The sequence below is a fragment of the Podarcis filfolensis genome (assembly GCF_964270895.1).
Source record: "Podarcis filfolensis genome assembly, chromosome: 1".
Lineage (NCBI taxonomy): Eukaryota > Metazoa > Chordata > Lepidosauria > Squamata > Lacertidae > Podarcis > Podarcis filfolensis.
Genome location: NC_139604.1, coordinates 76,848,915 through 76,866,028, shown reverse-complemented (window position 1 = coordinate 76,866,028; position 17,114 = coordinate 76,848,915). Strand labels below are relative to the sequence as shown.

Here is a 17,114-nt window from a genome sequence, read left to right as displayed (position 1 = left end):
GGATATGCATTGCAAAGTTATTGTATAATTTCCCAGCTATGCCTCAGTGCATATTGCAGAAGTTCCTTTTCAAGAGAGAAATGGAGAGATCAGAGTTTAAATAGCCAAAGAGCCAGTGTGGTGTAGTGGTTAAGAGCGGTAGATTCGTAATCTGGGGAACCGGGTTCGCGTCTCCGCTCCTCCACATGCAGCTGCTGGGTGACCTTGGGCTAGTCACACTTCTCTGAAGTCTCTCAGCCCCACTCACCTCACAGAGTGTTTGTTGTGAGGGAGGAAACGAAAAGAGAATGTTAGGCGCTTTGAGACTCCTTAGGGTAGTGATAAAGCGGGATATCAAATCCAAACTCTTCTTCAAATTGAAAGTGTTCTGGTACCGAAAGCGGTTGTTCCTGCTCATAATCATTTTTCAATATTAGCCCTATTCTGGCAACATATACCGGGTGAGTGAACATATTTATGGATGGCAGAGGCAGGGAGGAAGTGGGTTGAGGTGGTTGGCCCCAACCTCAGATCCAATATATGACTCTTATTTAATAGGTTTCTGTAATTTGCATTTACAGTATGTTCTGTGTATCTGATCAGGAATAGTGGAAGAAAATGCAATGTGCCAAATCACTCAGACAGTATAGGATTGGTTCAGTTTATGGAATGCACTTTTAAGTTGTGGGGAAGGGGATGACATTGCTTACCCTCCTCCTACCTCGCCACCTCATGTGCGTTCATTCATGTCTGATTAGATCTAATTGTGAGTCTAGCAGTCTTCAAGGTTTACTTAAGACAGTTGTCCTATTTTCTGACATGTTGAACATGCCATGCAGCTGCACGTCTGTGATTTGTTAATCAGCGCAGTCTTTCTTGCTACCTTGGGCAGGCGGCGGCGGGCAGGAGCAAAATACAACTGCTATCACCTCATGAATTAGCTGTCAGTTTAAAGGGCTGTGTTGGAAAAGAGCCAAACAGTAGCAAAATATCTCCTTTGAAAAAACAACAGATTTTTTTTCAGCTTTGTGGAGGTGACTTAGTGTTCCATGGCAGCTGTAATTTATCTATTGTGCTGATGTGGACAGAAAATGGTGGCAAGATTATTAAAGAAACAGTTGCCTCATGAAAGTTTTTGCTGATGTAAATATAAACCCCTCTTAAGCTGGACCTTTCTCAAATAGCCTCTCTTTGATGTGGAGAATGTGATCACACTGCTTGCTCAAATGAGTACACTAAGCTACTTAGTACCCACCTGATTCTGATTTCAGAAACACAATGATTTGATTAAAATAACCCCTGCATTTCAGATTAAAGGGGGAGGTGGGTGTGAGGGAATCAGCTACCTTAGCTGGGCTTGTGAAAGTCATGTCTTTATTTCTTTGTGTATTTTGCTGAGCTTGCATTATCATTCAACTGAAAAGTAATATTTTGTTGAAGATGACTGGATAAAGTATTGCTCTATATTATCTATGAAAGCAGCATTCTATTACAAGGAGACAGTCATTTTCAACTGATAATAGAAGCAGTGGTTTCCCTGCATACTCCTGTCTTTATTTTTATTCTATTTTTTTTTCAGTTGAGGCTTACAGTGCTCCAAGTCCCGGAGCATTATTCAAATGCCACTTGAACTGGTGTATTCCTACCAAAGTCAGTGCAAATGAACTTGTGCAAGTTGCCATGGAATTGCACCCCAACATACTGAATTGACATTATATTTGCTCTTCTCCATTGCCCGGGTGAAACATAAGAATGAAAGCATATATGTATGACAGCTGGATTTTATGACGCTTAACACCTTCCCCCAAAATATATTTTTCTTCACATTACAATCAGTTCAATGCAAATGTGAACAAAAGCCTCAAATCAAACAGATCAGATTTTGCAAAATGTTAAGAAATATATTGGAGAGAAATTAAAGGAATAAAAGGGGGTGGTTATATCCTAGCAAGAATACAATTACCCATATGAAATCTTTGCAGAAGTTTGACTAAAGTAGAGGTTTGCATAGAGGAAACCAAGCAGGAGGGATTGCAATTTTGAACCATGACAGAGGTCTGAGATGCATGAGAGAGGGTGGAAAGTGGCAGTTCAAAACAAGGTGTGGGCACAGCAAGAAGGAAATTGGGAAAGGCTATTGTGTTCAGCAGCATAGTTGGGGGCATGGGGGGCCCACTGGGGGCCACTCACCCAGGAGGTGGCACTTAATGTGTAGCCTACAGCACACCCGAGCCACGTGTCTCGGGAGTGACACAGTGGCTAGGGTGCCTGCATCCACCTCTCCGCTTGAAAAGGCAGTGTGGGGCTCGCATCTGCTCACTGCCTCCCCCTCCGACGCCCTGCAGCTGAGGTGGTGGGTGGACTCCATGCAGGCTCCGCCCAGAGCACCTTCCCGGCTTGCTCCGCCCCATGGGTGGCCAGCCCCTTGGCGCTGGGCGTGCTCATCTCCCGGGCACCCGAGCTGCTAGCTACGCCACTGCTTGTGTTAGCTTCAAATATTGCATAGTACTTTCCCACAGCCATGTATTTTGCTCCTGGTACCGTGTATTGCATTCAGCATCAAGTTCCAGATACAGTGTAGTAATTTAGAAGAGATATTTTATTAACAAGCAAACACTCATATATGTACAGCACACAGCAACTAAACTTAACCTTCATTCACAAGTTAACGGTACTAGCGGACTTTTCATCTTAAATACAGTGGTACCTTGGTTTGCAACTGCTTTGGATTACAACCATGTCAAACCCAGAAGTGTGTGTCCCTTTTTTGGGATTGGAACCCATTTTTTTTATTACAACCCATTTTTTTGGGAGGCCCCATTGGCGAAAGTATGCCTTGGGTTACAACCAGACCTCCGGAACAGATTATGGTTGTAAACCAAGGTACCACTGTATACAGTAACATGTATCACCATGGTGTTTGTGTAAAGGATGCTGCAGATAGGAGAGAGGAGGAGGCAGGGAAATGGGGAGGATCTGTGGGCAAGGGAGAGTTGAGAAAAGTGAGGAGGAGGGTGGAGGGAGAAGGACTGAAGGTGAAAATGGGAGTGCAAAGGGGATTGCAAAAAAGGAGGGAGTAGAAGGCATGGGAATGGGGTTGAAGAGCAAAGCCAGGGGCACAGCAGCATCTGAAGAATAGGAGGGAATGGTTCATAACTGAGCAGAAGGTAAAAGGGTGCTTAGTTGTTGCAATGTGTGGGAGGATGAAAATGCAGGAAGATACCATGGGGGGGTAGTGTATGGTGGCGGTGAGCTTCACAAAAGGAGGCGTAGGCATGGACATGGATATGAAGGTGAAAATGGGTGCGAAGCAGGTCTGCAGCACAGAAGAGCAGAGAAAGGGCTTCAGAATTGAGGTTGGGATGTTTTAAAGCAAGCTTAGTAGTGCATGGAATGGGAAGGTGAAGTTCTAGGGAGTTAATATGGCAGGGGGCGGTCAGTGGAGGCATCATATAAGTATACAGTTTTCTCTTAACCAGAATTCCATGCATATTATCTTGTACATAATTATTCCAGCCTAATCCAGCATCTGAGGTGGAGCTTATTTGATCAGTAAGCAAAGCTTGAAATTCCCACCTATCTGCTGTTTATAAAGGAGACTGAGTGATGAAGTTCAGTCTCTCTGCATTGCTTTCCATTTAAACTGAGTAGTGGGATTTTAAGCATTTTACTGAGCTACGCATGTAGTCCTACTCTTGTAAATATGGAACACTCAAAGGACTGGTTCTGATGTCAATAACAGGCATAGGGATTGTTTCTCCCATAGAGTTGGTTCTCACACTATTATGGTAATCTTATAATATCTGACATTATATGACAGGGCCTGCCTGACATACTCAGGCCTTCATTGCTTGCCCTGGAGTACAGGAACCAGCACTTAGAGAGGGTGATACGTAAATACAGTTTTATTGCGATCATTCTTTGGTATGCATGAGCCTGTTTCATCAGTGAGAAGTGAGTAGTGAAGATGATGGAAGTATGACATGGCTACCTATTTGGGCAATTGCTTTAGGGCAGAAGATTTGATAATATACTTTCCACAAGAGCTGAAAGATGTTTGGAAGAGATGCAAGTCTTTCCTTGTTCCACCTACAGAATCCCCGCTTTTGGGGGCCTGTGTTGGCTGAGCCAGAATGTGGAAGCTGTGCTGTCATATCCTTGGTTGAACTGGGATGTGGGAGTTACACCACCGTATCTCCAACTGAGCCTGGATATTGGAGTGAATCCTGGCAGAACTTCCCAAGGTCCACCTGTTCCAAACTCACTCATCCCAGTGGACCTTGGGTCTGGATTGTCTTGTTAGTGACTTTTTAGTGCTTTAAAACCCTGTGTGCATAAAACTGAAAGGATCTGTACCCATCCATGCTCTTTTTCCTCTCCATTTCTTAAAAAAACATAATGTTGCAAAAATGTATACCTCAGCTCTATCAAAGTTAAGTATGAGGCTATGGTTTGTGGAATTCAATACTTTAAGGCTTACACCTCTTTGGTCATAGTCACTTTGTCCATAATCACATCATATATACTTCTGTTGCTCCCCCACTCCCTGAAAAATTCCTACAGATGCCCATTACATACATAACTAACATCAAAGAGCAGGTCTACAACTACTGCATACCTGGCAACAAGGCTTGGGTAGACCTTGTTTCTGAGAAACTTGTATTTCTCTGTTGTTACTCAATGGGTAGAACTACTGTCCATCTACAAGTAGATCTGATACCTGGACCATTGAACCCTGTCTTTTCCCCACAGCTGAAACTAATTTCTTTCCTTGGCTCCCTTCACCCACTTCAAACTTCAATTAATTAACGGCACTGCAGCTTGAATCAATTTCGAAGCTCCACCCCTTCCATTTCTCTAAAAACCAACTGCGTAACAATACTGCACCAGATACTGCTCTAACACACACACACTGCTCCCATCAGAATGGGTATAATAATACTAGAGTACTTTTGCAAGGCTTACGTAGTCCATGCTATCTCAGCCACAGTCCTGCACTAAGTTTATAGTAATGATGTACTTTAACTACATTTATAGGGAAGCTTTTTTTTTTTAAAGGACTAACTCACATTTTTAATATGAAATAAGGCCCAAGTTAGAAAGATAATGGGTTTTCTGTTATCTTTCTGCCCACGAAAGTACCGGATTTCTGAATTGTTTTCTACCAATCTGTCAGCAGTGAACTCACACAGACAAAAAAGTTTTAAAATTAAAAATGAATTGGGAGGATTCTTCTCCAGATAATGCTTGTCTTAACCTCATGAGATGGACTCCATCTTCCATAAGCTCTGACCATTGACCATGCTGGTCGAGACTGATGGAATCCGGAAATCAACAACATCTGGAAGGCCGCAGGTATGCCATACCTGCTCTAAGCCTTTTTGCCTAATCAGCTAGCTCTGCTTTCCTAAATATCAATTACTGATATGATTCCATTTATTGATTAAAAACACTAAAAGGCAGGAGCAGGCTAGTTTCTCACAAGCGGAATGAGCTTTTGAGTTTCTGCAAAATTTTGCCTTGCATTTAAGATTTTACAAGTGGTAGAAATATCTTTAAAAACCATCCTGAGTGCTATGATTTATTTTGCTAATTTTCCTCACTATGTTTTCGTTGTGAATACTTAACTGTAATCTGAGTGAATGTTTTTACTGAATGTAAGCCTTTAAAGAAGACTCAAAACATTGAAAAATTATCATGTGGAAAAAAACAAAAACAACCCCCCCCTGAAATCTGGGAATCGGATTTTATGCTTATTTGGGGTAGAGCGGTTCCCCCCCCCTTCTACAGATACCCATGGTTTTAGGCATATGTAAATATGACAGCAGCCTTTGACTTGCTTGAATAATCTGGGGCTAATTGTCCTGCAACATCCTGGATTTTGCAATGGCATCATGTAGCTTGGTCATGATAGGGAGACTAGATGGCCCTGTCTTGTTAGTGGATAAGGACAGACCAAACAACCTTGTGGTCCTGCTAAACTGTATTTGTGTTAGAAATGTGTGCACACAGTATTTATTTATTTATAATGATTACCGGTTTCAGAGCATAACAGCCACCATCAGCTATAGACTATGTTAATGACCAGAGCATAACAGCCACCATTAGCTATAGACTATGCTAATGACCAGAGCAACAGTGGCTCCTGAAGCATATGAGGCCTGATATTTAGATTTAATCATATGTTTGAAAATACTTATGTGAGGACATAATCCAGCCAAAGTCAAAAAGGTCTTAAGTTTCATTTACTGCAATTGGAAAGCATTAGGCATATGATTAACTCTCTATTGAAATAATGAGACTTTAGAATTAACTTTGATTGGATTGTACCGTAAATGAAAGGGCACCTTTAATCTAGAGGGAGCATCGCTGAAGTTCAGCAGTTCTGTGTTGCATAGCTCATTTTTGTGTTTCAGTTAAATAAAAAAGAGGAGTTCTCATTTCCCTTTTGTGTGCTGGCAAACACGGTTTGTTAATACAAGCCTTGGATTAGTAAACATAACAAGTGCTAAGCTTGTTATTCTTTGGCACATGCACTGAAATACCACAGTGTTTCCTGGAAATAGCTCTTTCAAATATGTGTTCTCTTGCAAAGTGCATTGCATGGCAGTGGCTCAGAATGGTGGTGAAATAGTACTACATATGCTCTAGTGAGTTGAAACTCTAATCTTTTATGTTGTAATATTATATTACTGTGCTTTATCTATATAATTTTGAAATATGTAGGATAAAGTGCCACTACTGTACATTGTCAAAAACATTGCTTTAGGGCACAATCTTCAGGAGAGTTTTTAAAGTCCTATTTAAAATGAATGGGTGCTGCACACCAGCACGGTAATACATTTCAGTGCATTTCAACGAAAGCTGCATAGCAGACCTTTCTGATGAGTTGTGTCCCTGATAGTTATGGATGCCTGGAAACAGCTGTGGCTGAACTGCTTGGAAAGTAGCATCTGAAATGACAGCATGTGTGAGGAAAGGCCATTGGCAGAATAGCCTAGATTAGCTAGAGTTGTAACTTGTTCTAGGTTGTTTCATTGCCCTTAAATCATCCATTGGTGATTTGAGGATTTTGGAGTGTTTGTCACTTCCATCTTTCTTGCAGGTCCAGGTTGTGTACTCCCGCTTCCTCCATCAATAAATGACACCACACCATCAGATGTGATCAAATCAGGCCACAACTTTATTGACCATAGTTGAAGAGGTTTGGCATAGGCAATGGGAAACCATTATTTCTGGCCCACCTGCCAAAAATGACATGAACAGTCAACCTGGCAGTGGAGATTTCTATGACTTATCTCGGGTTGGCAAGGCTTACCGGGCATGGGCCAGATCACTCCCGCAGAGATCCTCCATGGGCTGGACCAATGCAGCGCGATGCCAGAAATCGCATCTGCACATGCCCAGACGCTGAAAATCGCACCTGAGCAGAAGCGATTTTCAGCGTCTAGGCATGCGCAGAAGTGATTTCTGGAGCCACAGAAGAGAGTCCCCACACTGCACTGCACCAGTTTAGCACAGCGCACGGGGACTTACCGAGCAGGCTGCTCGGTTCGGGGGCAACTCATGGGCCAGTTAAACGGCCTCCGTAGGCCGCTTCCGGCCCATGGGCCTTAGGTTGCTGACCCCTGACTTACATCAAGTAGGGGTATCCCTGCAGGGATTGCCACCTAGAGGAGCACTGAAGCCCAAGCCCCTATCTGGGCATATGGATGGAAATGACTCCTTCATGGATCCCTGTAACTGAATACCCTATTTCTAGAGGGGAAGGGGAAGGTACGACACCTCCATCCAAGACTCAGGTTACCCACTGCCTAAACCACCCAAGTTGTGGCAATTGCTATGAGGTGGGCAAAACCCTCAGGCCATAGCCAATTCGCCTGATAGGCAAATTCCTACCCAGCCCTGAATACAGTGACCACTGTTGCCATAGCAAGGCAAATCAATATGTGTAATGCAATGCTGAAGGAGTGGGTGGGTTGATCTGATGAGAAGACCTGGGTTTGGGGGGGCACTTTAAATCCCCTGATGGCTTTGTCATGCCCCCCCTGCCCTCCGAGCCAGCCTGCCATTGCCCAATTAAGCAGGCTGGCACAGAGCCAGACTTCAAGCCAGGAGCATGAGTTGAAGCTCACTCTCCAGCACCCAGCTCTCCTGCATTTGGCGGGAGGGAGTCACTAGCTGTCCTGCACGCCACCACACCCCCAAAAGGGGGTGAGCGGTCTTCTTCAACAAGCCACTAAAAGTTTTTCAGACACTTTCCAACAACTGAACAAACCACTGTCAACTCTTGACATTTAACTGATGTTGAAACATCAAGTCAGCCTTTCATTCATTTTGCTCCAATGTTGCACTTAAATCCTAGACTATCATTTGCTACTACTACTGTATCGCTTGGATATAGTAACTTACAAGTGAGTGTACAAAGGACCTTGCCACATTGTAGTTGAGCAAAACTGTAACAGATTTTAAAGAAATCATTTTAAGTGATTAAATGGGTATTGAGGATTTACAGGACCTTTGTGCACAATCTGTTTATTGAGAAACATATATGCATTTATTACAGTTTTCTTCCACAAGAGTGTACTTTGTCTAACAAAGTTTTGCTTCAGTTGAGCTGACATCTCATTAGACTCACAAGCTTTCCTGCATTGAATTTTTAAAAATGTGAGCCATCTCGGATGTATTGTATTCAGAAAGACAACTATATTTTGGTAGGGTATATATAGACCACAGGTTAGCCACCTCCATTTACACTTTGTCTAGGTCGTTGAGCTGCTGGTTGCATACTTTTAAAGATTTTTTTTGCACTAGTGGAAACAAGTTTCTGATGAAAGAATTATCTCATATTTGGAACAATGCTAGTATGTGGTATGGTATGGGCTAGCTGCCATGGTGTCATAAACAGGCTAGCTGCCACGGTTAATCTGCTACCACCCCAACCAGGCTGCCTGCTATCTTCTTGTCATTTCCCCACCCTTCAGCTCTTATCTGCATGACTTCCTCCCCACCTCTCTGTGAGTTATATATGGATATTGCATAATTGAAATTGAAACAAATGTACCTGTGTATGTGTTGTGCAAAAGCTAAAACATGGTTAATAGTGGGGAAGGATTTTCATTAAGAAGTTCTTGTGTTTTTAAGGATATATTTGAATACTAATTGACATTTTTTGATGTAAGCATTGACATCTCCCAAGGCTAGGGTTTAGAAAGAATTAGGTAATTTTATGTCATTCATAACATTCATGCTACGCTTCAAAATGCGGGTAATCAAATCTGATGGCTAAGGGACATACATCAATCATTTACAAGGAAAGGAATAGGGAGATGAGGATTCTCCCCTTTCTTCCATTACTTAGTATAATTTTGTGTTGGAAATGGAATCATTGATATATACGTGAAATTCGGCTGCTATGGCATAATGAATTTCATTTTCCCATGAGAAATGAGACTTGGAGACTAACTAAATTATAGATAACTGAAGATGCACTTTTGGTGGCACCTCTTTTTTCCCTAGCTCTTTGAAGGCCTCTTTCTTTATTTCAAAGCATTTATTAATCACTTACTGTTTTAGAAATCTCTGAGCAGTGTATTTAAAGCAGACTTGGCCAACTTGGTGCCTTCCAGATGTATTGGACCACAGCTTCCATCAGCCCCAGCCAGCACCATACCAGATATAACAGAGACCCTTTGCATGGCATTTGGTGACATCTGGGAGCCAAGGGAGTAGCCACTGTACAACTCTCCATGTAGCATTTTTGCTTTTTAGGATGAGCTCAGTATTTTAAATGGCCTTGCTTAGGGCATCTTGTACCTAAAACTGTTTAATAAAAAATAAAAAATTAGCAGCTACTGGAGTTTGGTGATAATCATAAGGATTGTAGCAAGTGTTGGGGAGGGTGTTTAGCCCTTCCCTTCCCTTCTGTGGTCCTAACAAAACAAGTTCTTTGGGCGCTATTGCTTGCATTGAAAGGAAACCCTCCATTTAATAGCACATCTAGTTTGGCTCTTAAACTGCTGTTAGCAGTTGTAGTTCAAAGTTTTCTGTTGAATTTAGGGGCATGTGATATTCCTGATATGTGGAAATAGCCAACATAGTGCCCTTCATGGCTAATGGCCAGGAATTATAGTCCAAAACATCTGGAGGACAGCACATAGGCTACCCCTAGTTTGTCTTTAGGACTGTAAAGGTAAAGGATCTGGTACACAGATGGCACTGTGGTCTAAACCACTGAGCCTCTTGGGCTTGCCAATCAGAAGGTCAGCAGTTCGAATCTGCACGATGGGGTGAGCTCCCGTTGCTTTACTCCAGCTTCTGCTAACCTAGCAGTTCGAAAGAATACTAGGGCAGGGTGATAAATAGGTACCAGTATGGCAGGAAGGAATACAGCATTTCCGTACACTCTGGCACTTGTCACAGTCCTCTGTGTGCCAGTAGTGGTTCAGTCATGCTGGCTATATGACCTGGAAAGCTGTGGACAAATGTTGGCTCCCTCATCCTGAAAAGCAAGATGAGCACTGCACCCCATAGTCGCCTCTGACTGGACTTAACTTATTAGAAAACACTTATTAGAAATCGAGTTTTGTAGCTGGGGCAAAATAATAATAATAATAATAATAATAATAATAATAATAATAATAACGCTTAAAAATCTGGATTGTTGTGTCATGTCATGTGGCTTTAAAAACAAGTAATGGAATGAATGGACACTAGTCCTCAAAATATGTGACAGAGTTGTTGCTTTGAAAGGCAGCAAAATAGAAATGTAGGTTGGAGGGTGGGTGATTCATTCTCTTTAATATAGATGCCATCTGTTGCTTTCATTACTCCTTTCCTATCCCTAACTAACAAGACCTGGAGGAAATGTGGCTTTAAGTTGAATGCTGGAGTGTTGCCTTATTCCTGCTTGGATAGGGATGCATCTCTAAACATCAGATTGTGGTCTAATAAATATTGCATGAACATGTACATATTGCTTGTTTAAACTGCAATGTTCCAGAAATGATGCTTGTTCCTGTAAGTATATTATGTGTGCCAGTGTAGTAAAATAAATACATTTGGGAGTCAAAAGTACGTCGATGGAGTATTGCTACCAATAATGCATTTCTCCCCGCATATGTTACAAGGACAGATTCTCTAGATGTATTATGGAAAGAGAGTAACTGAGACAGTAGTGAAATTGAAATTTGAGCTTAGCAAGTGACTCGGGGACCAGCCAGACCCTCTGAATTTGGGAGCTTATTATCTTGTTTCGGCACACCTCATGAATCAGCAATGTAATCTGCTCACAGCAGACCTGAATGGCTCAGCATCCCCTGTCAGAAACTTTGTCAGAAAATCAGTGCATGTCTGATTGTGAACTTGTCAGTGTGACAAATGGGGCACACTGATAAAGATGATGTTTTCTGTTTTTATACATGATTGCTCCAGTAGCACACATAGGGCACAAGCCCCCCAGAGTGAAGAGTATATCTACAGGAGACAAAAATGAAAAGCATTTTCGTACTTTTACAGATGTAAACATTTTTACAGTATGCTTCTTCCCCTCCTCTTTCTCTCCCCCAACTTTTTTTTAGCTGTAGACAGAGAAATCCATGCAGCACCCCATTCTAGTGAGAAGTTAATTCAGCTCTTCCGGAATAAAAGTGAGTTCACATTTCTGGCTACCCTACAGCAGCAGGCGTCGACTTCGGGAGTCATTCTGTCTATCCGAGAGTTGGAGCACAGGTAAGAGGAAACCTGTGGCTTATGTAAATCATTGCTGAAAACCAATAAAAATACACTGTCCATTTAATGCTTTATGGTGATATTGTACTAAGGCACCAAGCCAGTGAGGAAATTAAGTATATTGTTTTAATCGATTTTAGATTCTTCGTTTTTGTTATACAAAGAGGCAGCAATGCTATGCCTTTGAACAGTGGTGTGGGGAACCTCCAGGCCTTCTTTAGCCCACAAGGTCATTTGGAGCAAGCCAAACCCACCTGCCCTACACCTGATGCCATAGATGACACGAGATGAGGGGCAGAAAAAGGTGGGACTGAGCTGAATGGGGCTTTGCACTCTCAGCTGGCAGTGCCTGCAAAGCTGCTTCTGCAGTGCTTCCTAAACACCAATCAGTTGGTGCAAACCACAGAGTTTGGAAGTCTCCTTGCACAGCACTTCCCAAGGGGGTTTCTTTGTAAAGAAAAAAAATGCCCAGTTTTAAAAAGGAGCATTTTTTCTTTCCTTGGAACAGCAGGTTTTGAGCTGCTGCCTCTCACCTGATAGGCAGTAACTCAAAACCCACTGGATTGACGCTACGCCAATCCAGTGAGCTCCCCAATCCCTGCAGAAATTAGGCTTGGAGCTATACTCAGCCTCAGTGGTACTTCAAAGCACCAAGCAGGGCTACCTGTAAGCCCAGCACAGTGCTTTGAATTCCTGACATGCAGCAGATCTTTATCTCCCCTACCTGTCAATCACCTGGTGTCACAGTGATGCCAGGTGATTTGTGGGTGTCAAATGTGGCCCACCAGGGTTGGGGAGATAAAATTCTGGCCTGCTGGGATGAAGAGATTCCCCATCCCTGCCTTAGAATGACTCCTCACAAGCACATTTGAGCTGCTGTTATCTCCACATGACATTCCCTGCCAAAGAGAGGAGCATGCAAAAAGAGAAAAGAACTGCTTGTCTGGTAGTCTGTCATTTTTATTTATTTTGTCTGTTCTCCAATTTATTAGCCACTTTTCAAAAACAATAAACAAAACACCATTTAATTCTAGGTACTTCCCCTGAAGTAAAGCCACTGTGTTGTTAATGAATAAAACCCTCTAATATTAGCAATGACAGCAGAACACCAGAAGTCCTGTAAAGTACAAAATAGGTACAGCAAGAGTCAAAAGAGAAGCAGATCAAATTTATTAATTTAGCCAGTGCCATAGGTTTAATATAGAGATTGAGAAAGAAAGAGGGAGAGTGTCATGTTCCTTAAGAGGCAGGTGATGTTCCCAAGACTTTGAATAGCATTGCCTGGATGCTAACTGAACATATTTCCCAAATACACAGAATATATGGAACCATATACTGTACATATGTAAGCCATCCAGAGTGGCTGGGGAAACCAAGCCAGATGGGTGCGGTATAAATAATAAAATTATTATTATTAACCAATATTTTTGGTGAATTTCTATGAACTCTGGGTATTTCTGTAATTGAATGCATCCCTTTATTTATTTATTTATTTATTTAGAAATGTTTTTTATTTGATTTTACATGTATAGAATTATAACAATACAAAATACATATCCATATTTAAAGATTTCTTCAAATCTCTGGACTTTCCACCTTCCTCTCCATGGGTTTTATTGTCAACCCTTTCAACTTCATATTATTCAGTAATCCATATTTTATATCTCTCCATTTTGTCCATAAGATTTGGTACATTACAAGTGTTTTTGCAATCCTGCTAATGTTTTCATCTGCTTGCAGTGGTCTCCCAAGTAAATTCTAAATTTTCCCCATTCTTTATTAAAGTTTTGGTCTTCTTGGTTCCTGAGCTTCCTGGTCAGTTTTGCCATTTCAGCATACTCCAACAGCTTAGTTTGCCATTCTTCTCTGGTAGGACTTAATCTTCTTTCCATCTCCGGGCTCGTAACATCTGAGCAGCTGTTATTTACTATCATTTATATACTCCTTAACATTTCAAAATTGCCAAGCACTTCACAGATACTAAAACATTAGTATACAATAAAATTATACTATAATTTTCATCATCATCATCATTAGTAGCAGTATTAGTGTTATTGTTTATTAGATTTCTTACCCACCCTGCAAGATGCCAACTTACCCAGGGCAATTTACAGCAATTTAAAATACAATATTAAAAACAGATAAAAGAGACAAGTCATTTCCACTGATAAAATAGCCTCAGACTACTTACGCTGAAGTATGATGACAGAAAAAGTTATGACAGCTCTGTTAGTGGTGTGAAGTGGATTCAGCTGAATCTCAATCCAAAGCAGGGTGCTTCAGAGAGATTCTGGGCTTGTCCAAAGAACAGCATTATCTGTATGAGTTGCCCCAAACCAGAGTGCCTTGTGTTGCTTTGACTATTTAGATGTCAAAAGAAGAAGAAGCTGCAGACAACTTGACTGCTAAAGGTGAAACTAAGCTTTCTAAGTTAACTGTACGCAGAACATGCCAGGGTGGGGGTGAGAGATACCAAATGCTGGACTGGGGAGAGGAGGGAGGGTTAGCTGTGTTGTGGCTGATAGGCCAAGTTTGTAATCAGAGAGAATTATTTTATTTGGGTTTTCCAACCCCAGTGCTTTATGAGAGGGGTATTCAAAGCTTGTATGCCTTATGCTCTTTTGCATATTCTGTCTCTGTGGAGTAAGAATATTCTTTAAAAAGTTACACAAGGTTTTTCTTTTACTGAAGTCTAACCTGATCCCTTTCTTTCAAATGCCACAGTTCCTTTTCATTTATTCCTTTTGATTTAATCTTCTTCTTGTTTTGGAGTCTTGTGCTACTTGCTTGTTCTTATTAGAGCAGTTCTGGTCTGAGGAGTTTGCTTAAGTTCAATTACTGACTCAAGTGATTTTTTTCAGCCATTGTTTTCCTTCTCTTAAATTCTTGTAACCTTAGCCAGAAGTTACAACCCTTGTGTCTTCTTCCTCTTCCTTAGTTTATCATGCATGTATTGTGGTTTACTTCAGCATGGATGTTAAATTTATAAAGATTGAATAGTTCTCTATTTCCTGCTTCACTATGTTTTATTTCATTTTAAAATAGGCTCTGTAGTTCTTAAGAGCCAACAATTAGGTCTTCACTAAATTCAGTATACCTTAAGTGACTTGTATATAATAGTGGCCTGCTTAATTGCATCCTTCTATCACATAAATATTATATGCATTTTAAAAGGTCACCTTAATATCTTAGCAAAGGAAGAAAAGAATACTTTGGTTTTAACAGTTATTTTGCTAGCAGCTAGCAGGAGTCATTTACCAACGGGAAATTGGAAATTATCAAATGATGCAGCTTTTTTTCTGTTGGTTTATGCCTGAAGCTTGCAAAGGAAGCATAACATCAAATAGACCAAAGGTGCTGGAAATGTGGATTCTGCAGTCTTGCTGTGAACCATTTTTATCATGATGGGAGTGTAACTTTGTTCACTGTGCCTGGCTGTTTCCATTAATTAAATTAATGAGGTCATGTTACATCAGGCAATTATTCTAAGTGCACATAATAAATTGATTGAAATCATGGGATTTGGGTCCAGTTATTGTACAACAGAAGACATGGTAAAACTATTATGGGCTATACCACTTTAAGCAGTGGCTGTGTTTGGATGTTACAGTAAACCCTGATGTATGATGGGAATGAACCCAGCCTTCTCCCAGACTTACATACTCCCCTCCAAACTTCTTCTCCTCTGGTGCAGGAGTTCAGAAGCACTTACTTCTATTTTTGATTAGCTATAGGTCGTGTCAGCCAAACCTGACAAGCTGTGTTTAACTATGGTTTGTTTCAAACGAACCATGTGGTTTACAAAGCATCTTGTTTCAATGAAACAGGGTTAAGATTAACCGCAATATAAGGTTCAGATATAACATTGAGGGAGGCTCAGATTCATTTCCATGGTTTATTGTGATGTCCAATAAACACAACCTGTTAGTGACAGCTCATATGATAAAATTGAATTTTATTCTTGGTTTTCTTTATACAAGCAAGGATTGTATGTAAGAGCTCTTACTTGAAGATTAAAACTTACCTCAGGTTTTTGAAAGCAATGGCTTGGTAACTAACTAGGCAGAACTTTCCTAAGCAGATGGGTGTGAAAGTAAGAGACAGAAGGTAAAGCGTATGTATAGTTTGTGGCACACTCTCATTATTCAGAGTTTGCATAAATAAATAGCATGACCTGTTCAGCTATACTTATCATGCTTAACCTCAAATATTTTTTGGCTCTGTTCATTCATTTTCATAGAAAAGCAGGGTTTAACATTCATGGACCTAACTTAGTAATGTTCACTAATTTTAGTTGGCTTCCTCTGAGTAAAACGTAGTTGAATACCACCCAGAGAGTCCTGTAGAGCACACCTCTAGAATTATGCCACTATTAGTTAGGAATAAATGCTCCATATTTTTACACACACCCCATATCCCACATTTCTTTGTCAGCTGCTTTGTCTACCTCTTCCCATCCATTGCTCTGTATATTTGATGTCACACATTTTCATTGATAGTCTAGCTCAAAAGGACAAATAACTTATCTAGGGCAATTTGATTGATTTGGTTTCCAGTGTTACGGATTCTATTATTTTAAAATAATATATTTATGTTATTTTGTAAAACCACAACAGCTGGAAGTTACTAGCAAGTTAAGCAATGAGCTTTTTATTAAAAGTAATAAAATTCACCAATCTCATAATCTAATATTTGCCTTTCTCCAGCCATATGTGGCTTCTTTAGAAATGCCTGCTGGGATCTAGGAAAACTTACATAAAAACAAATAGGTTTCATTGTATTCCATAAAAATAGCAATAGGCTTTGCCAAAATTCCGCACAGAATATCAGTATGCAATTTTTATTATGTCAGGTATCTTGCATTTGTAGTGCATCAGAATCCTCTGTTGATCACTAGCTCCCCCTTCACAGAACTGGAGTTCCAAGAGCTGAAGGAATGACTGCTGAACCAGTTTTAAAGGCATAATACAGATACACTCACTGAAGTCAGTGAATTTTGTATTTGTTTCCTAGCATTGGGGAGCCTCATCCATGGCTTCAGTAAAGATGGGAGATTGTTATGTTCTCTAGTACAGGTGGTCCACAAGTTTCTTTTGGGTGGCTTGAAATATGTTTTTGAAGAGCATTTAACAAGTTGAATTCCTGGCTATTCAAATTGTAATAAAATAAAATTCAATATAAGACATAAAATAATCACTAACATACAATTGTCCTGAACCCCGGTGTATGTGGTGTCAAGTCCTGCTGGTATGCAAAGTCCCAAGGGTGAATGCCAGTGAGTAGTTTGGCAGTCCAACAGGTCAAGAAAAACTCCAGATTTGATGCAGTAAGCCACATCCAAAGTCCAACAGTCAGGCCCATTTCTTCTCATACCTATATCTATATTATATCTATATCTGTATATC

At 40.8% G+C, this 17,114-nt stretch overlaps 1 protein-coding gene across 4 annotated transcripts in view; it reads left to right on the top strand.

Annotated features, from left to right (window-relative positions):
* The window catches only part of NELL1 (neural EGFL like 1), a 374,882-nt gene that overhangs the window by 59,897 nt on the left and 297,871 nt on the right, over positions 1-17,114 (top strand). For all 4 annotated transcript variants that reach the window (XM_083598461.1, XM_083598460.1, XM_083598463.1 and 1 more), the window contains exon 3: positions 11,559-11,709. In XM_083598461.1, the coding sequence (XP_083454587.1) occupies positions 11,559-11,709 (151 nt within the window). The remainder of the gene's footprint in view (positions 1-11,558; positions 11,710-17,114) is intronic.